This window comes from Bufo bufo, chromosome 7 (assembly GCF_905171765.1).
Source record: "Bufo bufo chromosome 7, aBufBuf1.1, whole genome shotgun sequence".
Classification (NCBI taxonomy): domain Eukaryota; kingdom Metazoa; phylum Chordata; class Amphibia; order Anura; family Bufonidae; genus Bufo; species Bufo bufo.
Window position 1 is genome coordinate 225,829,434 of NC_053395.1, and position 26,321 is coordinate 225,855,754.

General features: G+C 44.2%; 1 protein-coding gene across 6 annotated transcripts in view; it reads left to right on the forward strand.

The window, feature by feature from the left end:
• The first annotated feature begins 12,116 nt into the window (after positions 1 to 12,116).
• The window catches only part of BIN1 (bridging integrator 1), a 97,502-nt gene continuing 83,297 nt past the window's right edge, over positions 12,117 to 26,321 (forward strand). For 2 of the 6 annotated variants that reach the window (XM_040440951.1, XM_040440952.1), the window contains exon 1: positions 12,120 to 12,320. In XM_040440951.1, coding sequence (XP_040296885.1) covers positions 12,240 to 12,320 — 81 coding nt within the window. In that variant the 5' untranslated portion in view covers positions 12,120 to 12,239. Of the gene's footprint in view, positions 12,321 to 26,321 lie in introns of all 6 variants that reach the window. The other 4 variants (XM_040440953.1, XM_040440954.1, XM_040440957.1 and 1 more) reach the window with 3 other exon arrangements.

Consider the following 26,321-nt stretch of genomic DNA (forward strand, 5'->3'; position numbering starts at 1 on the left):
AAAGATTTAAACTGCGCTAAGAATTTTAATAATTTTTGTCCGCTATGTATCTAAAATGGCGCAGACAATATTGTAGAGTAGAGGTATGTAAAAAATTCGCACCCATGGCGAGGAACCCTTTAAATCCTACCTGTCTTAAAGGTACAGTGTACATTTTTTTTCGGTGTTTTGAGCTACCGTCTTCATTTTGAGCTCATTCTGTGCATATTTCAGATAAGGTTTCCTCTCATCATACTAATATTAACCATGCAGCGTCCTTATGAGTGGAACGCGTTCACTATCAGAGCTGGTCCTTGGACTTTGATAATTGTTTCCCGTCAGCTCCAGCAGGAATTTCTGAATTCTCCTGGTTAAAGGGAAACCACAGCAGAATGGAGCTCGCCCTCAGGTGAAAGAGCGGAGTCCGAGCCATGGACATGTCATGCTCAGGACGTCACACTGGTTTTTGGTTGGACCTTCTTGTTGTCGTCTATAAAAGTAGCTGCAGAAGTGTTTACTACAACTGTGCCCTTAAGAGAATGGAGGCGACTGATAATGCATTTAAAATGTTTATTTTTATTTTTTATGTGTATATGCCTTTAATTTTTTTGTTTGAAGAATTCCCTAATTAAAGGTCAACCACATCGATCAGCAGCCTGTGGCAGCGCCACCACAGGAGAAATATACGGGCACTGGCCGCCTGCACTCCGTATCACAGATGCAGAATGGCACTAGTTTAGGGTACATATGATTTTTGGTTGCTCTATATTACACTTTTTGTGAGGCAGGGTAACAAGAAATAGCTGTTTTGGCACCGTTTTTATTTTTTGTTATTTACAACATTTATCTGAGAGGTTAGATCATGTGATATTTTTATAGACCAGGTTGTCACGGATGCGGCGATACCTAATATGTATGCATTTTTTTTATTTATGTAAGTTTTACACAATGGTTTGATCGGCACTATTTTGGGGTGCGTGTGACTTTTTGATCGCTTGCTATTACACTTTTTGTGATGTAAGGTGACAAAAAATGGTTTATTTAGCACAGTTTTTATTTTAACTTTTTTACGGTGTTCATCTGAGGGGTTAAGTCATGTGATATTTTTATAGAGCCGGTCGATACGAACGCGGCGATACCAAATATGTATACTTTTTTATTTTATTTATGTAAGTTTTACACAATAACAGCTTTTTTAAAACAAAAAAAATGATGTTTTAGTGTCTCCATATTCTGAGCCATAGTTTTTTTTATTTTTTGGGCGATTGTCTCAGGTAGGGGCTCATTGTTTGCGGGATGAGGTGACGGTTAGATTGGTATTATTTTGGGGTGCATATGACTTTTTGATCGCTTGCTGTTGTACTTTTTGTGATGTAAGTTGACAAAAAAATTGTTTATTTAGCACAGTTTTTATTTTTTATTTTTTACAGTGTTCATCTGAGGGGTTAGGACATGTGATAAGTTTATAGATCCGGTCGATACGGACGCGGCAATACCTAATTTTTTTTTACTTTATTTGGGGAAAATGATGTTTTTGTTTATTTTTACTTGAAACTTTTAATTTTTGGGGGGGGAAAACTTTATTTTTTTAACTTTTTTTAACTTTATTTATTGTCCCACTTTGGGACTTGAACTTTTAGGGGTCTAATCCTTTACAATGCATTCCAATTCTTCTGTATTGGAATGCATTGGCTGTATGAGTAATACTGTGTGTATTACTGATACAGCTTCCGGGGCCTGTGAGATCCAGGGGGCTGGATCTCACAGGCATCGCGCTGCCTTCCATGCCATCGGGTCCCCCCCACAGCCCCATGGGGACCCGATGGCACCACCGCCGCCGCACCAGGTAAAAGCAGCAAACCGCAGGTCTGAATTGACCTGCGGTTTGCGGCGATCGCTGACACGGGGGGGGGGTCACGGGACCCCACCGGCGCATTTAGCCGAGGTGCCTGCTCAATGATTTGAGCAGGCACCGGGTTCCGATCACCGCCATGGGTCCTTAAGGACTCGGGAACCATGCCGTACCTGTACGTCATGGGTCCCTAAGGGGTTAAAAATGCCTGATCAGTCAGAAAAATGCATTGAAATGCCGGATCTGTCTTTCCGGGGTCATCCGGAAGGACGGATCTGGCATTCCGGTATTTTGAATGCCGGATCCGGCACTTATACATTCCTATGGGAAAAAAAAGCCAGATCCGGCAGTCAGGCAAGTCTTCAGTTTTTTGGCCGGAGATAAAACCGGAGCATGCTGCGGTTTTATCTTTGCCTGATCTGTCGAAAAGACTGAACTGAAGACATCCTGATGCATCCTGAACGGATCACTCTCCATTCCGAATGCATGGGGATAAAACTGATCAGTTCTTTTCTGGCATTGAGCCCTTTTGATGGAACTCAGTGCTGGAAAAGAAAAACGCAAGTGTGAAAGTACCCTTAGGCCTCTATCACACGGGTGTCGCGTGTGAGGGCCGGACAAGATGCGGGAAAATGCGCGATTTTTCCACGCGAGTGCAAAGCGTTTTAATGTGTTTTGCACGCGCGTGAGAAAAATCGGCATGTTTGGTACACAGACCCGAACCCGGACGTCTTCAAAGAAGTTCGGGTTTGGGATCGGTGTTGTGTAGATTTGATTATTTTCCCATATAACATAGTTATAAGGGAAAATAATATCATTCTTAATACAGAATGCTAAGTAAATTAGGGATGGAGGGGTTAAAAATAAATAAAATTAAACTCCCCTCATCTACTTGTTCGCGCAGCGCTCATCACATAGTCCGTCACATGGTCCATCACCATGGTGATGGACCATGTGATGAGCGCAGTGACGTCACCAAAGGTCCTTTTCCTCCCAGGTCCTCAAAGAAGAAGAATCGCCGAGCTGCGCGAACAAGTAGATGAGGTGAGTTTAATTTTCTTTTCTTTTTTTTTTAACCCCTCCATCCCTAATTTACTTAGCATTCTGTATTCAGAATGCTATTATTTTCCCTTATAACCATGTTATAAGGGAAAATAATAAAGATCGGGTCCCCATCCCGATTGTCTCCTAGCAACCATGCGTGAAAATCGCACCGCATCCACACTTGCTTGCGGATGCTTGCGATTTTCATGCAGCCCCATTCACTTCTATGGGGCCTGTCTTGCGTGAAAAACGCACAATATAGAGCTTGCTGCGATTTTCACGCAACGCACAAGTGATGCGTGAAAATCACCGCTCATGTGCACAGCCCCATAGAAATGAATGGGTCCGGAATCAGTGAGGGTGCAATGCATTCACCTCACGCATTGCACCCGCGCAGAATTCTCGCCGGTGTGAAAGGGGCCTTACTGTGCCATGCACTGGCTGAATAACATTCCCATAAAGTTGTCTAAATAACAGCGTATATAGTGTTGCCACCACTACATACTTCACAAATAATACAAATATACCACCATATAGTGCAGAAATAACAGCTTCATACATAAAAGGTATCTAAAAACAGTGTTCTACAATAAAGGTACTGCTAAATAATTCATATATAGATTTGTGGTGGTCACATGCCACAGGTACAACACAGTGATGTCACAGTACAGGGATAGTAAACACAGTGATGTCACCGAAAAAAATAAGGGGTTGGGTCAGCACAACCTGCCTGTAGGTGCAGATCACTATGGCGAAATACATATATAAACGGAAAATGCAAATGTGATCGCACACTACATCCAGCACTCTGCCCTCCATGCTGGATGAGACATTGGTTTATATTTTGGCCAAAGCATAGTAAGCCACTCACCGCGTCAAGGTCGTCTCATGAGTGGTCCCTAACTCTTGTTCCTACCTGTTCATGGGCCATGACAGCCACATAAAATCCAGGGAATGCAGGTCAGCATGCAAGCCAAGTACACTTTGCTTGTAACCCCGTCCGGTGCCATTACAGCTTTCATCGGATCCAGGGATGCAAGTACCAACATGCATGCTGAACCCACCATATACTTCTCCTGGAGCCAAATGGCTAATGGTAGGTTCTATACAAGCAGACTCAGTTTTATACTGACTTTAAAACCAGCCTCAAGGACAGATTGACTGGTCAGGTGTGCAATGACTCCAAGGAGATCGCCACGCCTCCAATATATACTACAAAGAAAAAAATAAGGGGTTGGGTCAGCACAACCTGCCTGTAGGTGCAGATCACTATGGCGAAATACATATACAAACGGAAAATGCAAATGTGATCGCACACTACATCCAGCACTCTGCCCTCCATGCTGGATGAGACATTGGTTTATATTTTGGCCAAAGCATAGTAAGCCACGGCCCATGAACAGGTAGGAACAAGAGTTAGGGACCACTCATGAGACGACCTTGACGCGGTGAGTGGCTTACTATGCTTTGGCAAAAATATAAACCAATGTCTCATCCAGCATGGAGGGCAGAGTGCTGGATGTAGTGTGCGATCACATTTGCATTTACAGTGATGTCACCGTACAGGGATAATAAACAGTGATGTCACAGTACAGGGACAATACACACAGTGATGTCACAGTACAGAGATAATAAACACAGTGATGTCACAGCACAGGGATAATATACACAGTGATGTCACAGTACAGGGGTAATAAACACAGTGATGTCACAGTACAGGGGTAATAAACACAGTGATGTCACAGTACAGAGATAATAAACACAGTGATGTCACAGTACAGAGACAATAAACACAGTGATGTCACAGTACAGGGATAATACACACAGTGATGTCACAGTACAGAGATAATAAACACAGTGATGTCACAGTACAGGGATAATATACACAGTGATGTCACAGTACAGGGATAATACACACAGTGATGTCACAGTACAGAGATAATAAACACAGTGATGTCACAGTACAGAGATAATAAACACAGTGATGTCACAGTACAGAGATAATAAACACAGTGATGTCACAGTACAGGGATAATACACACAGTGATGTCACAGTACAGAGATAATAAACACAGTGATGTCACAGTACAGAGATAATAAACACAGTGATGTCACAGCACAGGGATAATATACACAGTGATGTCACAGTACAGGGATAATACACACAGTGATGTCACAGTACAGAGATAATAAACACAGTGATGTCACAGCACAGGTATAATAAACACAGTGATGTCACAGTACAGGGATAATAAACACAGTGATGTCACAGTACAGAGATAATAAACACAGTGATGTCACAGCACAGGTATAATAAACACAGTGATGTCACAGTACAGAGATAATAAACACAGTGATGTCACAGTACAGGGATAATAAACACAGTGATGTCACAGTACAGGGATAATATACACAGTGATGTCACAGTACAGGGATAATAAACACAGTGATGTCACCGTACAGGGATAATAAACACAGTGATGTCACAGTACAGGGATAGTAAACACAGTTATGTCACAGTACAGGAATAATACACACAGTGATGTCACAGTACAGAGATAATAAACACAGTGATGTCACAGTACAGTGATAATAAACACAGTGATGTCACAGTACAGAGACAATAAACACAGTGATGTCACAGTACAGGGATAATAAACACAGTGATGTCACAGCACAGGGATAATATACACAGTGATGTCACAGTACAGGGATAATAAACACAGTGATGTCACAGTACAGAGATAATAAACACAGTGATGTCACAGTACAGGGATAATAAACACAGTGATGTCACAGTACAGGGATAATATACACAGTGATGTCACAGTACAGGGATAATAAACACAGTGATGTCACCGTACAGGGATAACAAACACAGTGATGTCACAGTACAGGGATAGTAAACACAGTTATGTCACAGTACAGGAATAATACACACAGTGATGTCACAGTACAGAGATAATAAACACAGTGATGTCACAGTACAGTGATAATAAACACAGTGATGTCACAGTACAGGGAAAATAAACACAGTAATGTCACAGTACAGAGATAATAAACACAGTGATGTCACAGTACAGTGATAGTAAACACAGTGATGTCACAGTACAGGGATAATAAACACAGTGATGTCACAGTACAGGGATAATAAACACAGTGATGTCACAGTACAGAGACAATAAACACAGTGATGTCACAGTACAGGGATAGTAAACACAGTGATGCCACAGTACAGAGATAATAAACACAGTGATGTCACAGTACAGGGATAATAAACACAGTGATGTCACAGTACAGAGACAATAAACACAGTGATGTCACAGTACAGGGATAATAAACACAGTGATGTCACAGTACAGAGATAATAAACACAGTGATGTCACAGTACAGGGGTAATAAACACAGTGATGTCACAGTACAGGGATAATAAACACAGTGATGTCACAGTACAGGGATAATAAACACAGTGATGTCACAGTACAGAGATAATAAACACAGTGATGTCACAGTACAGGGATAATAAACACAGTGTTGTCACAGCACAGGGATAATATACACAGTGACGTCACAGTACAGGGATAATATACACAGTGATGTCACAGTACAGGGGTAATAAACACAGTGATGTCACAGTACAGGGATAATAAACACAGTGATGTCACAGTACAGGGATAATAAACACAGTGATGTCACAGTACAGGGATAATAAACACAGTGATGTCACAGTACAGGGATAATAAACACAGTGTTGTCACAGCACAGGGATAATATACACAGTGACGTCACAGTACAGGGATAATATACACAGTGATGTCACAGTACAGGGGTAATAAACACAGTGATGTCACAGTACAGGGATAATAAACACAGTGATGTCACAGTACAGGGATAATAAACACAGTGATGTCACAGTACAGGGATAATATACACAGTGATGTCACAGTACAGGGATAATAAACACAGTGATGTCACAGTACAGAGGTAATAAACACAGTGATGTCACAGTACAGGGATAATAAACACAGTGATGTCACAGTACAGGGATAATATACACAGTGATGTCACAGTACAGGGATAATAAACACAGTGATGTCACCGTACAGGGATAATAAACACAGTGATGTCACAGTACAGGGGTAATAAACACAGTGATGTCACAGTACAGGGATAATATACACAGTGATGTCACAGTACAGGGATAATATACACAGTGACGTCACAGTACAGGGATAATAAACACAGTGTTGTCACAGTACAGGGGTAATAAACACAGTGATGTCACAGTACAGGAATAATAAACATAGTGATGTCATAGTACAGGAATAATAAACATAGTGATGTCACAGTACAGGGATAATACACACAGTGATGTCACAGTACAGGATAATAAACACAGTGATGTCACAGTACAGAGATGATAAACACAGTGATGTCACAGTACAGGGGTAATAAACACAGTGATGTCACAGTACAGGAATAATAAACATAGTGATGTCACAGTACAGGGATAATACACACAGTGTTGTCACAGTACAGGGGTAATAAACACAGTGATGTCACAGTACAGGAATAATAAACATAGTGATGTCACAGTACAGGGGTAATACACACAGTGATGTCACAGTACAGGATAATAAACACAGTGATGTCACAGTACAGAGACAATAAACACAGTGATGTCACAGTACAGGGATAATAAACACAGTGATGTCACAGTACAGAGATAATAAACACAGTGATGTCACAGTACAGGGGTAATAAACACAGTGATGTCACAGTACAGGGATAATAAACACAGTGATGTCACAGTACAGGGATAATAAACACAGTGATGTCACAGTACAGAGATAATAAACACAGTGATGTCACAGTACAGGGATAATAAACACAGTGTTGTCACAGCACAGGGATAATATACACAGTGACGTCACAGTACAGGGATAATATACACAGTGATGTCACAGTACAGGGGTAATAAACACAGTGATGTCACAGTACAGGGATAATAAACACAGTGATGTCACAGTACAGGGGTAATAAACACAGTGATGTCACAGTACAGAGATAATAAACACAGTGATGTCACAGTACAGGGATAATAAACACAGTGATGTCACAGTACAGGGATAATATACACAGTGATGTCACAGTACAGGGATAATATACACAGTGACGTCACAGTACAGGGATAATAAACACAGTGTTGTAACAGTACAGGGGTAATAAACACAGTGATGTCACAGTACAGGAATAATAAACATAGTGATGTCACAGTACAGGAATAATAAACATAGTGATGTCACAGTACAGGGATAATACACATAGTGATGTCACAGTACAGGGATAATAAACACAGTGATGTCACAGTACAGGATAATAAACACAGTGATGTCACAGTACAGAGATGATAAACACAGTGATGTCACAGTACAGGGGTAATAAACACAGTGATGTCACAGTACAGGAATAATAAACATAGTGATGTCACAGTACAGGGATAATACACACAGTGTTGTCACAGTACAGGGGTAATAAACACAGTGATGTCACAGTACAGGAATAATAAACATAGTGATGTCACAGTACAGGGGTAATACACACAGTGATGTCACAGTACAGGATAATAAACACAGTGATGTCACAGTACAGAGATAATAAACACAGTGATGTCACAGTACAGAGATAATAAACACAGTGATGTCACAGTACAGAGATAATAAACACAGTGATGTCACAGTACAGTGGTAATAAACACAGTGATGTCACAGTACAGGGATAATAAACACAGTGATGTCACAGTACAGGGATAATAAACACAGTGATGTCACAGTACAGGGATAATAAACACAGTGATGTCACAGTACAGGGATAATAAACAAAGTGATGTCACAGTACAGGTATAATAAACACAGTGATGTCACAGTACAGGAATAATACACACAGTCAGGGCTGGCTCCAGGTTCATGTGGGCCCTTGGGCTATAAAGTCTTAGCAGGCCCCCTTACACTGTGATAACTCTCTAAGTACAAATAATATAATAGTGTTACCTGCAGTCCTATGTAAAACCACAGATGACACTAGTGCTAATAATGTGTTAGTGTTACCTGCAGTCCTATGTAAAACCACATAGTAGCAGTATTATAGTAGTTATATTCTTGTACATAGGAGCAGTATTATAGTAGTTATATTCTTGTACATAGGAGCAGTATTATAGTAGTTATATTATTGTACATAGGAGCAGTATTATAGTAGTTATATTCTTGTACATACTGTAGGAGCAGTATTATAGTAGTTATATTCTTGTACATAGGAGGCAGTATTATAGTAGTTATATTCTTGTACATAGGAGCAGTATTATAGTAGTTATATTCTTGTACATAGGAGCAGTTATATAGCAGTTATATTCTTGTACATAGGATGCAGTATTATAGTAGTTATATTCTTGTACATAGGAGCAGTATTATAGTAGTTATATTCTTGTACATAGGAGCAGTATTATAGTAGTTATATTCTTGTACATAGGAGGCAGTATTATAGTAGTTATATTCTTGTACATAGGAGCAGTATTATAGTAGTTATATTCTAGTACATAGGAGGCAGTATTATAGTAGTTATATTCTTGTACATAGGAGGCAGTATTATAGTAGTTATATTCTTGTACATAGGAGCAGTATTATAGTAGTTATATTCTTGTACATAGGAGCAGTATTATAGTAGTTATATTCTTGTACATAGGAGCAGTATTATAGTAGCTATATTCTTGTACATAGGAGCAGTATTATAGTAGTTATATTCTTGTACATAGGGGGCAGTATTATAGTAGTTATATTCTTGTACATAGGAGCAGTATTATAGTCGTTATATTCTTGTACATAGGAGCAGTATTATAGTAGTTATATTCTTGTACACAGGAGCAGTATTATAGTAGTTATATTCTTGTACATAGGGGCAGTATTATAGTATTTATATTCTTGCACATAGGAGGCAGTATTATAGTAGTTATATTCTTGCACATAGGAGGCAGTATTATAGTATTTATATTCTTGTACATAGGAGCAGTATTATAGTAGTTATATTCTTGTACATAGGAGTAGTATTATAGTAGTTATATTCTTGTACATAGGAGGCAGTATTATAGTAGTTATATTCTTGCACATAGGAGCAGTATTATAGTAGGTATATTCTTGTACATAGGAGGCAGTATTATAGTAGTTATATTCTTGTACATAGGAGGCAGTATTATAGTAGTTATATTCTTGCACATAGGAGGCAGTATTATAGTAGTTATATTCTTGTACATAGGAGCAGTATTATAGTAGTTATATTCTTGTACATAGGAGCAGTATTATAGTAGTTATATTCTTGTACATAGGGGCAGTATTATAGTATTTATATTCTTGCACATAGGAGGCAGTATTATAGTAGTTATATTCTTGCACATAGGAGGCAGTATTATAGTATTTATATTCTTGTACATAGGAGTAGTATTATAGTAGTTATATTCTTGTACATAGGAGCAGTATTATAGTATTTATATTCTTGCACATAGGAGGCAGTATTATAGTAGTTATATTCTTGCACACAGGAGGCAGTATTATAGTATTTATATTCTTGTACATAGGAGCAGTATTATAGTAGTTATATTCCTGTACATAGGAGCAGTATTATAGTAGTTATATTCTTGTACATAGGAGCAGTATTATAGTAGTTATATTCTTGTACATAGGAGCAGTATTATAGTAGTTATATTCTTATACATAGGAGCAGTATTATAGTAGTTATATTCTTGTACATAGGAGCAGTATTATAGTAGTTATATTCTTGTACATAGGAGCAGTATTATAGTAGTTATATTCTTGTACATAGGAGGCAGTATTATAGTAGTTATATTCTTGTACATAGGAGGCAGTATTATAGTAGTTATATTCTTGTACATAGGGGTAGTATTATAGTAGTTATATTCTGGTATAGATCTGCTGATAGATGCCTTTAAACACTTAAAGGGAACCTGTCATCAACTTTGTGCTGCCCATACTAATGGCAGAATAAAGCAGAGACAGGTGAGTTGATTTCAGCGGTCTGTTATTTTAAAGTTAAAATTAAGTGATTGCTAAAAACCAACATCCCAATCCTTGCAGACTGGGCCTGGAAAAGAGTCACGGCCATCTGAGAAGAGTCCTGGTTATTCATGAAGTCCTGCTCTCCTGCCCACCTGCTGATGACTGACCGTCTTCTACCTAGTTTTCTCCCTTTCTGTCTAGGAGAGAACTGCCAATCATCAGCAGATGGGTGAGGGAGCAGGAGATTATAATAACCAGGACTCTTCTCAGGTAGATCTGACTCTTCTCAAGGCCTGGGCTGCAATCGTTATGATGCTGGTTCTCAGTAACCACTTACTTTTAGCTCATGAGTGACACATTGCTGAAATCCGCATTTCTGTCACTATTTCATGCTGCCCTCCGTGAGGTCAGCATAAGGCCTCATGCACACGACCGTGGTGTGTTTTGCGGTCCACAAATCGCAATTTGCGGAACGCCACAGACAGCCTTCAATATAAATGCCTAGTCTTGACCGCAAAGCGCGGACAAGAATAGGACATGTTATATTATTATTGTTTTTGCGGGGTCACGGAACGGATCAACGGATGCGGACAGCACACGGAGTGCTGTCCGCATCTTTTGCGGCCCCATTGAAGTGAATGGGTCCGCATCCGAGCCGCCAAAACGGCGGCTCGGATGCAGACCAAAACAACGGCCGTGTGCATGAGGCCTAAAGGTGATGACAGGTTCCATTTAATACTATCCATAGGAATATAGCATGTTTTTCAAATCATTAGGTTTCTGTGATCCATAACGTAAGATTGTTCGCCATCAGGTAAAATATATACAATGTTTTATTTATGATGAAATAAGAGTAATAATAATCATCATCATCATCATCCTAATAATCACGTTTCTGTATTCTGCACATATCAACATGTCATGACAAACTGTTTCCATTTCCCTTTTTACAGCACAAGGTTGGATCTGATTTTGGATTCCTCATAGATCTCCAGTATGATGAAGCCGCCATCTAGTTCCAGGTTTAAGAAGGTGCAGATAGGCCCCTCCGCCTTCCTGATCCCTGGCACAGCAGATGGCCTGGATGTGTCACTGTGACACCGCAGAGCCCTGCCTACACCTCTGCCTTCCCTTCAGCACTGCCCCTTTAAGGAGTTGCTAGCTGCTGTGTGCAAGGTCTCTTTAAAAGGTTGTTCCAGCAGCCAGGAGGGAGGGGGTACAGCCATTGTTTCTGCCAAAGGTTTTTTTTTTCCCTCTCTCTCTGATCTGATTATTTTAACTCCAGTTAAAGGAAAGGCAAGATGGCTGAGATGGGGAAGGGAGTCACTGCAGGGAAAATAGCCAGCAATATGCAGAAGAAGCTCACCAGGGCACAGGAGAAGGTAAGGCTGCCATGGGGTAAGGAGATCAGACTGCTGTGACAGTGACAGCTCCTAGAGTGTCAGCTCTGCATTCATGGGCTAGCATTTGCTGCATTGAGAGGGAGCAGTGTGTGGTTATTTGCTAGGGGCAGGGTGGGACCACTGACCGATTAGAGTGTCAGCTCTGCATAGCAATCTATTGCCATGTAATCTGCGGTGTCAGGCACCCATGGAGCCTGGAGCATGGTGTCCACTGCTGCAATGCCATATGTAGTCACAAGTAATGCAATGTAATTTGCTGTGATGTTATGTAAGGAGGCAGCACACTGCACCCTCTGATCTCCAGGTATTAGCTGCTAATCCTCCCCCCTTTCTGGAGCAGCCTGGGAAGAGCATTTCAATGTAGGGAAGGATGTTGGTGTGACACCATGTAACATTTACTGTCATTGAATGGCTGACAGCAGAGGAGGTTTCCTGCAGATCTGTGTGTGTTCTGGGCCCAGTGATACATTGTTACAATGGAGCCTCCTTGTTTTGTAAATAAAGAAACAATAATCTCATTTCCTGCAAAAGGAGGGGGAGGGGGGGGGGGGGGATCTGTGGATTTGGTTGGTTCTGCTGATGCCTTTTGTCAGTTATCGGTGATGATATGGTGGTACTTTATATGGCGTTTAGATCCTGCAGATCTACAGTCAGTTTGTCTATTGTGTGTGCATGTCGGGGGTGTTGCATTATATGGTTATTATTAATGGTTATAGTGTCATGACAAGAACCCCCCCCCCATCTCCCTTTCTGTTAATACCTCCCACCATTCTATAGGTCCCTTCTATGTACAGCCCCTGCAGAATAGTATGGCCCCTGCTAGGTGTACGGATGGGTGAGAAGTGTTTGCTGGAGGTCACCACTAGTTTTGGAGAATTCACCAGTAGTGATGACCATATCTCTGTCATAGCTTTCTCTTAGCATTGCATCCTACATGGGCACTGTATGGCGGCACATGGAAGTCCTATGGTTCTGTATTATGGAGTTGTAGGCACTCCCTATGGCACCATATTCTACTCTAGAAAGGAATCCACAATTTGCTAATATAATTTGTTGGAACAACTTCCATATACTATCGGAAGCACAGTATGAGCCCCTAGTAGTCTAGCACCGCAGGGCCAGATATGTGCATAGCTCCTGATTGGCTCCATGTGTTTGCAATATCATATAGTCCCCTGATAAGGTTCCTACTTCGAATATACAAGCTCGGGTCACTTGGAAAACCAAGATGTGCGGGAGGTCAGAGGTTACTGCAGGAATGTGGAGAAGTATTCCTATCAGGCTATTGATTATGTGGGGTTTTCACACTAGCGTTTTTCTTTTCCGGCGCTGAGTTCCATCCTAGCGGCTCAATACCGGAAAAGAACTGATCAGGCATATCCCCATGCATTCTGAATGGAGAGCAATCTGTTCAGGACGTCTTCAGTTCAGTCTTTTAAACTTTTCAGGACGGAGATAATACCGCAGCATGCTGCGGTTTTATCTCCGTCCAAAATTCCGGAACACTTGCCGAAATGCCGGATCCAGCATTTTTTCCCATTGACATGCATTAATGCCGGCCCCGAGAGTTCCGGCATTGCCGCAAAAAAAAAAAAAAAATGCCGGATCCGTTTTTACGGATGACACAGGGGAGACGGATCCGGCATTTTAATGCATTTGTCATACGGATCGGGATCCTGATCAGTCTGACTAATGCCATCAGTTTGCATGCGTTTTGACGGAATCCTCTGCCGCAAGTGTGAAAGTACAGTACCCTAATATATTTGGCAGTCCGCAGGTGTGACGGTGTAAAGAAGGTATATATAACCTGTGCCCCTTTTTTCTTCTGGTCATCACCAGGCCTCCTTCATAGCCCCCATACCTGTATACGCCTTACAGTATATCACCCCAGGCCCCTGATTGATGTACGGCAGGAGGACAGGAGGAGACATGTGTGCTGCGAGTAGATCAGAGGTCACAGCTGGTTTTGGAGACCTAGATCATTCTGGACACTTGATAGGGGAATCTATATTTAACCCATGAATGGCTGTATTCCTTTGGGTTTAAGTCTTGGGGGTGCAGAGGAAACCATGTCTGAGGGAGACAAATGCTCCACATTAAAGCGTTTGGAGGTTCCCTGTTCCATTGTTGACCCCCCTCACTACCCCCTACCACATTTGGAGACACGCGACGATCAGACTTGAATTTAGCAGAATGGAATTATAAAGATAAGTTACTGTGCATCATTTCCAGCTGCTGTTTCCTAAACTTGCTGGTTTAAGAAAATAGTCGTCATGTCAATAACAGCCGCGAGCTGCTACAATGTAGAAACCGTACAGTAACAGTGGGAGGGGATTGTTACTTTTATTCTTTCTTTTTTTTTTGGTTGGAGAATTAATTTACCATGGTGAATAGATATGTATACCAGGAATGGACCCTGGAGACAAAACCTTACCTGGACCCATCATCTAACCGGTTGAGACTATGTTTGGTCCTATATTATTGATTATTAAAGCGCTATTCATTCACACATGATAAGGGGCGCACATACATAATACAGACAATTGCAATAAGCATGAACAAGACGAGTTATAAACTGGTAGAGAAGGAGAGAGGGCCCTGCCCGCGAGGCTTACAATCTACAAGATGGGATCTATATACAATATAAGCATGACGTATCTACAGTACAGACCAAAAGTTTGGACACACCTTCTCATTCAAAGAGTTTTCTTTATTTTCATGACTATGAAGGCATCAAAACTATGAATTAACACAGGTGGAATTATATACATAACAAACAAGTGTGAAACAACTGAAAATATGTCATATTCTAGGTTCTTCAAAGTAGCCACCTTTTGCTTTGATTACTGCTTTGCACACTCTTGGCATTCTCTTGATAACCTGTACAAACGCATTAATTATGGTCAGCGGTAAATAGGGCAAGTAAAAATGACGCTATTTTCTCCTTTATTTTAGTAATACTATTTAATAATATGCTTGTGAAGAAAATAGTAATACTGTTATAGCAATTGTAGTGCTATAGTGTAGTGGTAAGTCTGCTGCCTGCCCTGCTGAAGGTCTGGGATTCAATTCCTAACAGAGACCATTAAATAATTGCTTTAGTGAATATATTAGGGTTTGGCAGGGGCCTCTTCCACATCTAAGGGAAGGGCCACACAGCTTCATTAGTATTACCGTAATTACTACTGTACTGAAGTGACTATTCATGAGGCTGTTGATGTTAGAGACCCCCGAAGTGACTGGGCCTGGGCTGCTCCGGACCCCTGGCGGCAGTAGGGCCCTGCCTGTAGCGGATTTGCTCCGCTGAGCTAGTGCTACTTTAAGATCATGCAGCTGATTTTATCTTTCTTGACCCTTGACTTTGTCTTTGCGCATTTTTCCAAATACTTGATCTGAAAACGATTTCTCGTTGCTTTCTCAAGATTCCCAAAGGAAATGAAATGTTGGCAAATTGTGCCTGGAATAAGATTCACAGGGCTGTAAAAAAGCTGATATCAAAGAGCGGAGCCCTCACAGGCCACATCAGTCAGCGCTGTTATGTGGCCGCTACATGTGGCCGCCCTCCCGGCTTCTCCTACTGATGGGAAAATAAGAATTTGCGTAGAACAGAAAATGAAGTGGAATCTGAGCAGTGGCATTGAGATCTGTAGCCCGGGGGAGTGTGGGAACTGGTCGGTGAGCGAGGCCGGGGGTCTTATAGTGTGTATAGAGCTGGGGTCGGGCCCGGGGGAGTGTGGGAACTGGTCGGTGAGCGAGGCCGGGGGTCTTATAGTGTGTATAGAGCTGGGGTCGGGCCCGGGGGAGTGTGGGAACTGGTCGGTGAGCGAGGCCGGGGGTCTTATAGTGTGTATAGAGCTGGGGTCGGGCCTGGGGGAGTGTGGGAACTGGTCGGTGAGCGAGGCCGGGGGGTCTTATAGTGTGTGTATAGAGCTGGGGTCGGGCCTGGGGGAGTGTGGGAACTGGTCGGTGAGCGAGGCCGGGGGTCGTATAGTGTGTATAGAGCTGGGGTCGGGCCCGGGGGAGTGTGGGAACTGGTCGGTGAGCGAGGCCGGGGGTCTTATAGTGTGTATAGAGCTGGGGTCGGGCCCGGGGGAGTGTGGGAACTGGTCGGTGAGCGAGGCCGGGGGTCTTATAGTGTGTATAGAGCTGGGGTCAGGCCCGGTGGAGTGTGGGAACTGGTCGGTGAGCGAGGCCGGGGGGTCTTATAGTGTGTATAGAGCTGGGGTCGGGCCCGGGGGAGTGTGGGAACTGGTCGGTGAGCGAGGCCGGGGGTCTTATAGTGTGTATAGAGCTGGGGTCGGGCCCGGGGGAGTGTGGGAACTGGTCGGTGAGCGAGGCCGGGGGTCTTATAGTGTGTATAGAGCTGGGGTCGGGCCCGGGGGAGTGTGGGAACTGGTCGGTGAGCGAGGCCGGGGGTCTTATAGTGTGTATAGAGCTGGGGTCAGGCCCGGTGGAGTGTGGGAACTGGTCGGTGAGCGAGGCCGGGGGGTCTTATAGTGTGTATAGAGCTGGGGTCGGGCCCGGGGGAGTGTGGGAACTGGTCGGTGAGCGAGGCCGGGGGTCTTATAGTGTGTATAGAGCTGGGGTCGGGCCTGGGGGAGTGTGGGAACTGGTCGGTGAGCGAGGCCGGGGGGTCTTATAGTGTGTGTATAGAGCTGGGGTCGGGCCTGGGGGAGTGTGGGAACTGGTCGGTGAGCGAGGCCGGGGGTCTTATAGTGTGTATAGAGCTGGGGTCGGGCCCGGGGGAGTGTGGGAACTGGTCGGTGAGCGAGGCCGGGGGTCTTATAGTGTGTATAGAGCTGGGGTCGGGCCTGGGGGAGTGTGGGAACTGGTTGGTGAGCGAGGCCGGGGGTCTTATAGTGTGTATATAGCTGGGGTCGGGCCCGGGGGAGTGTGGGAAACTGGTCGGTGAGCGAGGCCGGGGGTCTTATAGATAGTGTGTATAGAGCTGGGGTCGGGCCCGGGGGAGTGTGGGAACTGGTCGGTGAGGGAGGCCGGGGGTCTTATAGTGTGTATAGAGCTGGGGTCGGGCCCGGGGGAGTGTGGGAACTGGTCGGTGAGCGAGGCCGGGGGTCTTATAGTGTGTATAGAGCTGGGGTCGGCAACTTTCAGCTGTTGTGAAACTATAACTCCCAGCATGCACACATGCTTAGCTGTTCTCAGAGAGATGCTGGGAGATGCAGTTTCACTACAGCTGGAGTGCCGGCGTTCCGTGAAATTTCCCGATCCTCGTCACTTCCTGTTGTGACGCAGCCGCAGCGGACATGACGTTCCCAGCTGTGGAAGGAGGTGTGCCGCGCTGCGCAGGCGCACAATGATCGGATGGATGTTCAGTATAAGAGATCTCCCTGTCCACTGGTGCGCACGCGCGGTGTATCCCCACGGGAGTAGTTAGCCGCGCTTGCGCACTGGCGCGTAATTTTTCCCTAACCTCTGGTGAGCCTCTCGGCGCATGCGCAGTGTCGGCCGGTGTCCAGCTGAGAGGTAAGGCGCAAGCGCATTAGGTGGCCTTTTCTCCCCAACTCTGGTGTGAAATTTCCGTACTCCGTTGTTGTGCGCCTGCGCGGCGCGGCACACCTCCTTCCAAAGCTGGGAACGCCATGTCCGGTGTGGCCGCGTCACAACAGGAAGTGACGAGGGTAGGGAAATATCACGGAACACTGGATCCCTGGTGTAGAGGCCATCAATCAGCTTATGATGTGCGCCCGTCCTATGCCAGGTTCTCACCGTTAATGATAAGACTTCGTGCCAGGTGCTGCCACCAGACTGCCAACCTCATGGAGCGTTTTCCCTATCAATCTTGGCTCTTAGTCATTAAGCCAGAATTTTGACAGAATTCTCTGGTACAGCTGTAAAGAAACTTGACGGAAAAGGACGAATCAAGGACGTATTTAGTGGCGGTTATTGATTGCGGGGGAAATGCCCATTACTGATATCCCTTTGAGGATTCTGGACCCCCATCGCAGGTTGACCTCTGACCTGCCACATACCCCAGGAGCCGTCACATAGGATTCGATCCATTCACATCCAGGAATGTCGACAGCAGACGACAGGTTCTTGACTCAGTCAGATAGAATCGCTTCTTGTTGTGACTTTTCTGCGCTGCGCCCCCTGCACGGTTAAAACGGACCCCATGATTGTATCAGATCAGGCGGCGACATTCATGAATCTGGGAAAGCCATATTGGTCATTACCCAGCTTTCCCAAAAGCTGATATCAATAAACATAAACTAAATGGAATTTTTCTTTTGGAACATAAATTATTGCGCTTTCCCTTTAAGTAACCCTTTGGTGTCTGACGGCACAGGATATTTCGTTTTGTGACCGCTTTTCACTTTTATTGCTTTGTGCCTTTTTATCATTAATAACATGAAAAAAAAAAATACCGTGCGGTTGTGAGCGGCGCTGACCGCTGCGGGGCTGGGATGAGGCCAGTTTTACTGCTTCAGTGGATAAAACTGACCCCCAAGGCCTCTTTCACACGACTGCATGGCTTTTTCAGTGTTTTGCGGTCCGTTTAAAAACGGATCAGTTTTTTCGTTTCTGTTTCAGTAGTGTTTCCATTTCCGTTCTGTTTTTCCGTTTGGTTTCCGTTTTTTGTGGATCGCAAACAGAAACAGAAGTAATGGCATATACAGTAATTACATAGAAAAATTGGGCTGGGCATAAAATTTTCAATAGATGGTTCCGCAAAAACTGAACGGATACGGAAGACATACGGATGCATTGAGGTTTTTTTGCTGACCCATTGATTGAATGGAGCCATGAAATGTGATTTGCGGGCAATTATAGGGCATGTTCCGTCTTTCAATGAAACGGAAACTGAACGCATACGGAGTACATTCAGTTTTTTTTTGGTGGAACCATTGAAATGAATGGTTCCGTATACAGACCGTATATGGAACTCAAAAAACGGCCCGTAAAGGGGAAAAAAAACGTTTGTTTGAAAGAGGCCTTGAATGTGTGGCACGGCCCTGGGGGGCCCCTCTCGTGATTTCTCTGGCCCTCAAGGCTGGACTTCTGGACGTCTTGCACCTGTTTGCAGGTGTGGCATCTGCATGATGGATCAACTTGCAGGATAACAGGCCAAACTGGATGGACAGAGGGCTTTTTTCGGCCTTATGTACTATGTTACTAACAGCGGGGCCAGCAGAATCACTTGTCAGGCCGCGTTCACATGCCGTCAAGTGATTCAGGGACGGTACAATGCAGAGACAAACACCCAGGCTCGGAGAGCTCCAGTCCCCTCTGATTAGGCCTCTTGCACACGACCTTATGGCTTATTCAGTATTTTGCAGTCCGCAAAAAACGGATCTGCAAAAAATACGGATGACGTCCGTGTGCATTCCGTTTTTTGCGGACCCTGATAGAACAGTGCTATCCTTGTCCATTATGCGGACATGTTCCATCTTTGAACAGAAATACGGAAACGGAAGGCATACGGAGTATCTTCCGTTTTTTTGCGGATCCATTGAAATGAATGGGTCCGTATACGGAACGCAAAAAACGGAACGTAAATGATAAAAAAAAGTTTGTGTGCAAGAGGCCTTATGTGGAAGGCTGGTTATATAGAAAGCGGGGCCACGCTTGCCATTTAGACCGTTTTACAGCACACATAATTCTGTAATACAGCCATATACAGCTTACATAATACTGCCATATAGTTCCCACATACTACTGCCATATACAGCTTACATAATACTGCCATATAGTTCCCACATACTACTGCCATATACAGCTTACATAATACTGCCATATAGTTCCCACATACTACTGCCATATACAGCTTACATAATACTGCCATATAGTTAACAGATAATTCTGCCATATAGTTCCCACAAACTACTGCCATATACAGGACCAGTGCTATTATACTGCCATGATTGCAATGGTTCCTAGGACTCGTACTGTTAGGCCTCTTTCAGACGGGCGTTGCGGAAAAATGTGCGGGTGCGTTACGGGAACACCCGCGATTTTTCCGCGCGAGTGCAAAACATTGTATATAAGGGAAAATATAACATAGTTATAAGCGAAAATAATAGCATTCTGAATACAGAATGCATAGTAAAACAGCGTTGGAGGGGTTAAAAAAATAAAATAAAATAATTTAACTCACCTTAGTCCACTTGCTCGCGATGCCAGCATCTCCTTCTGTCTCCTTTGCTGAACAGGACCTGTGGTGAGCATTAGGTAAAGGACCTTTGGTGACGTCCCTCCGGTCATCACATGATCCATCACATGATCTTTTACCATGGTGATGGATCATGTGATGACCAGAGTGACGTCACCACAGGTCCTGTTCCTGTAATGAATGCTCACCACAGGTCCTGTTCAGCAAAGGAGACAGAAGAGCTGCCGGCTGCGCGAGCAAGTGGACTAAGGTGAGTTAAATTTTTTTTATTTTTTTTTAACCCCTCCAGCCCTATTGTACTATGCATTCTGTATTCAGAATGCTATTATTTTCCCTTATAACCATGTTATAAGGGAAAATAATAATGATCGGGTCTCCATCCTGATCGTCTCCTAGCAACCGTGCGTGAAAATCGTACCGCATCTGCACTTGCTTGCGATTTTCACGCAACCCCATTCACTTCTATGGGGTGAAAAACGCAGAATATAGAGCATGCTGCGATTTTCACGCAACGCACAAGTGATGCGTGAAAATCACCGCTCATGTGCACAGCCCCATAGAAATGAATGGGTCCGGATTCAGTGCGGGTGCAATGCGTTCACCTCACACATCGCATCCGCGCGGAATACTCGCCCGTGTGAAAGGGGCCTTATACTCCAAGGCATCTCAGCAAGATGAATGTCTGGTGAATTGTTATGTAGGCAACTCCTTGAAACTTTGGTGCAGTTGCTGGAATTGCTCCTATTTCTGGACGTCCTGTAAGTCGATGAGGGGGGGGGGGGGGGGGGGGGCGGCTTCCTGTCACTGGGAGGACCAGGAATGCTGAGGGTCCCTCCTCAGTGTGACTCTGGATGTGATGTCACAGCAGTGATACATAATGTCCGATGGTGGGGAGGGGACCTGCTATCTGCTGCAGTTATCCAGACTTGGGGTCACCTCTGACCCCTGTTATTTATGGACACCGGATCCCTTCCTCTCCGCTATTAGGTTCAGTTGCTCCACAGCAAGTGACAGTTTTACAGCTGGAGGCCCCTTTAAATGTGGAGACAAGATGAGCAGCGATCTCTCTGCGGTTCTGTTTCCGCATTGTTTTCCTGCATCTTGGCTAATTGCTCCAAATCCCAAAGGTGCAAGTCCGATTGTCATGGCGATCTGCAAGGAAACGCAAAAATGCACCAGCAGTCGGCTGCGGCTAGAAATCGAATGACCGCAGAGAAAATGTCATCGATCCTCGTCTTGACCACTGCGTCCGGCACATTATAATCATTACAGATCCCCAACAAAAGTGAGGACAATCCTAAGTGACAATGGGCAAATTGTGCCAATATTTTGTGTGGCCGCCATTATTTTCCACACTGTGTGCTGTCCCATCTCTTCCAGCCCCATAGTGAATGAATGGGTCCGGATTCGTCTCGCGACGTTGCGTATGGTCTGAGCGCTGGCAGGCGGACCCCCCACCCCTGTAACCTCTGCAGCAATGCTGGCAGCACTCGTACATCCTCGGGATATGACACTGACCACGTTAACTCAGCTTCTTTGGTCGACCATGGCGAGGTCTGGAACCCGTCTTGTTAAACCGCTGGATGGTCGTGGCCCCCGCGCTGCAGCTCAGTGTCAGGGTGTTGGCGATCTTCTTATAGCCTCGGCCATCTTTATGTAAAGCAGTTCTTTGCCATGAGGAGCCATGTTGGACTTCCAGTGACCAGTATGAGAGAGTGTGAGAGCGATAACCCCAAATGTAACACACCTGCTCCCCGTTCACACCTGAGACCTTGTAACACTAACGAGTCACATGACACCGGGGAGGGAAAATGGTTAATTGGGCGCAATTTGGCCATTTTCACTTTTGTTGCCAGCGGTTTAGACATTAATGGCTGTGTGTTGAGTTATTTTGAGGGCACAACAAATTTACACCGTTCTACAAGCCGTACACTGACTACGTAACATTGTATCAAAGTGTCAGATCGTCAGTGTTGTCCCAGGAAAAGATAGAATATTTTCAAACATGTGAGGGGTGCACTGACTTGTGAGATACTCCTATCTATCCATCTATCTATGGTTTACATCTGACTACAGACTGTTATGTGCAAGACACGTATCAACGATAATGTTATATACACAGGAAGGATAGACAGAGAGATGATTAGTTAGATCTGAGATAGATAGTCTCAGCATTATCTATATAGATTCTGTGTTGTAGGATCTCAATATTAATGGGGCACATGGAGCCACTGACAGTAAAGAGGGCCCCAGGTTTATCTTTTGCGTTGGGGACCAGGAGCCCAGAGCTGCCCCCCTGACCTGCAGATGGAGGTACAGACTTCCAGCTTCTGGTTCAGCGCTGATGTCCACACTTTTGTTCTGCATCATTTCCCGTCTTTTCTACAGAACAGCAGATTTCTCCGCAGACACAACATTTCTCTAATGCTACAAATATCCCTCCAGGACCTGAACCCGGAGACCACAGAATATTCCCTGTGCTGGGTCAGGTTCCCCTCGCACACCGCGCTCTTATTACTCCTCAGACTGTGGCGGTGTGATAGAAGGACATCATTTCAATCCATATTTAGAAATGTTCGTCCTCGTTTGTAGTTGTTTTTCTTCATTTATTGTAGAGGTGCCAATGGTTGGGGATCTGTGGTAAACCACAGCATTCTGCCATAAGTTGGTAACAACCGGGGCGTGACAGTGTCGAACTGATTAGCCAAGGGAAAGGTAATCCACTGACAGTTGCAGATGGGGGTCATCTGCTGGACCCTGTAAAATGCATGGCTTATATGTATGGTCAATGGGTACCCATTGGGTACTGTTCTGTCCTCGGGTGTCTCTCCAATTAAAGTTGCCCATTCATACTCAATAACTGTTGTCTGATTGTTTGGCCGACAGCTGTGTCTCCCGACTCCTTTCTGGCCAACACGTGTCTTTGTATTCTATGGGGAGAGCGCAGCTGCTGCGGACACTTCTGGTATCAGCTTATCTCCCGTGAGAATAAAAGATTTGGGTGAAGATATTCATTTTGCCCCATCCTTGTCTCCCCCGAAAGATGATGTGAGAGATGAGAGTCGGGACCGCCCCCCCCACACACACATTAGAGAGTTGGCCAAACCTGACGTTCTCAATTGGGTATAATTTGTAAATAATCATTGGGCAAAATGATCAGAATTGGCTTTTTCCTCCAACATTTATCTGATGTGTATGAGACGCTTTAGTCTAATGTGGTGAGAATTGTTAAACATAATGTACACTGACACCCAACCGAAAACCAGAAATGTTTTTATGAGGATAGAACCCCTGATAGATGCGTCGGGCTATCTGTAAGAAATACTGTTCACGTGTGTTGTTCTTGGGCAGCCTATTATAAGCAGGTGTTTAAGGTTTTCCAATAACTGATATATACAAGTCAGCTGGTGGCCGTATACACCATGCAGACTAATTTTAAAAATTTTGGGGGCTCGTCCGGGATACTAGTGGAATATGTGCACTGAGGGCCACGCTGCAATGAATGGAGAGCAGGCTACACGTGCACAACTCTCTCCATTAAAAGCTAAGGGATTTCTTACAATAAATCTGACTTGGGGCTCATGCACGCAAACGTATTTTCTTTCTGTGTCCGTTCCGTTTTTTTTTGCAGAACAATTCATTTCAATGGGTCCTCCAAAAAAAACAAAAGGTACTCCGTGTGCATTCTGTTTCCGTATGCAAAAAAAATAGAACATGTCCTATTATTGACCGCATTACGGACAAGGATAGTACTGTTCTATTTGGGGCCAGCTGTTCCGTTCTGCAAAATGCGGAATGCACACGGACGTCATCCGTATTTTTTTGCGGACCGTGTGCATGAGTCCTTAACATAACAATTTATGAGGGTAGTAAGAGAATTCTGTACAATGACTGGACCCGTAAGTTTTTGCTGATCATAATGTTGGGTATGGGGTTCACTTGCTGCATGACTCCATTAGGTCATAGTAGATGTGGTAGACATCTGACCAGGACTTAGGAGTGGTGGTGATGATGATGATGACTACCTGTACTAAAATGTGGACACCTAATATGCTGTTAATGTGAAGCGGACGACATGAAGTTGCAGAGTCCACAAATGTTGGAGAGCAGCTTAGGTTGTCTCATCACACCACCCTTTAAGGTGCGGAGTGGTTAGGACTGTTGTGCATGTAATTGGGACTGTTGGCATCTTTTTCCATCCCTTTCTCCGGCTCCTGTAAACGTATGATGTTTCTGATCGTCAGTCTCTGGGGTGATGTCTGCACTTTCCTCCTGATCATACATCTGATCTCGTCCAATGTCTTCCCACTTCTGAGCATCCCTTTTCATCCTAACAGCACGCACCCTCACAAAAAAAATAGAGAAGCTGCAGCCGCATCCCCCTCCTCCCCTCTCTCCGGCCTGTCTGCTATTAACTCCTCCACTGCAGAGGGATCTTGTGGTGAAGATGCAGGTGTATGACCATTTACAGGCTGCTGGAAGGTGAGGGAGATGCCATTTCACTCTGATTCTACAAAACCTCCTGATGCTGAGTAGCTTTCATGATATTAAAATTAAAACTTAATGCATCTCGATGGCCAAAGAGCAACAACTCCTTTAACAATAACTCATTAACGGACCATAGAAGATTCCACGAAGCTGCAGGAGCTTCCCATTTTGAGAGTTTTAGGATTTGGCATCATTTTCTGAGCAGCAGCAGTGTCCGTGAGCCGTTCTTCTCAGCAGGAACACGGTCTGCATGACTCAGTGCTGCGTCACAGATCGCAGCCGCTCCTTATAGCAAGGGATTACACTGGTCTCTGAGAGTATTCCTGACTGGTTCCCTTTCTGTCTTATACAGATGAGGAGGACATTGTTACTTCTTGCCTGAAAACTTGGCAGGTTCGCTCGGTTCCTTCAGCAAAAAAACTGCTTTCCTAGAAAGAGGCAATGGAATAAGAAATTAAAGGTGATGTCCAGAGTTTTCGATAACCCCTTTAAATTTCATTTGGAATTTCTCATCAGACTGTGACGTTTGATACAATGTCTAGATAAGTTTCCTTCTTTGGAAGTTTGGTTGTAGTCAATGGAGAGCAGTAGGTGGCTACAGGGTCAACCCAAAGGACCAGGGGATCTTCTGGTTGGTTCAAGATCAAATAACAATAGACCAACCACCCATGAGGTCTGAAGCACTGGTGAGTTTGGCCCTTAGAATAATTTTCTCCAGTAGTCATAAGGTATATCGGGTTAGACACCAGCAGTAGAGCCTGAACAAGTGGATGTGTGGTGGTCACAGGCTCTTCTATCACCTAGAAGACCACTCTATGTCTCTGGTGTGATGGCTTGTATCTGGGCTTCCTTCACCAGGGGCATACGTTCAGTTCACTGCTCTTATCCTATATCTCACCCAGGCAGTCGGCATCTGGGCCACACAACCTCTTCATTCTTCTCACCACATTTGATGGCAAGGGGGTAGTAGAAAAATCTAAGTGCTCCATGCACTGGCCCCATAGGCACCCTCTGCTAGTCCTAGTGGCTAAGGGAAGGTAGGCAACAGTGATCATGGACTGACACCAGTTCCCAACCTCTTTGATCCATAATGCGCAGGACAAGTCCATATAGATTGGGCACCATTATCAGCATGGATGGGGTCTGTTCCGGATGCTGGGTTTAGCGATCATTTTGGAAAAACAGTAGACAGATTTTTTTTTATCGCTTTCACAAGTCAACCCCTTCTCTATTTCCTCATTTTAAGTTCCACTTTTTTCTAAAAATAAAGCTGCCATGGCGTGTGAACTGAGCGCCGAGAGTGGCAAAGTGATGGGACGCTGCGTGTGTGTGTTTGTTTGAGGGGCGCGGGGGCGGGGGGG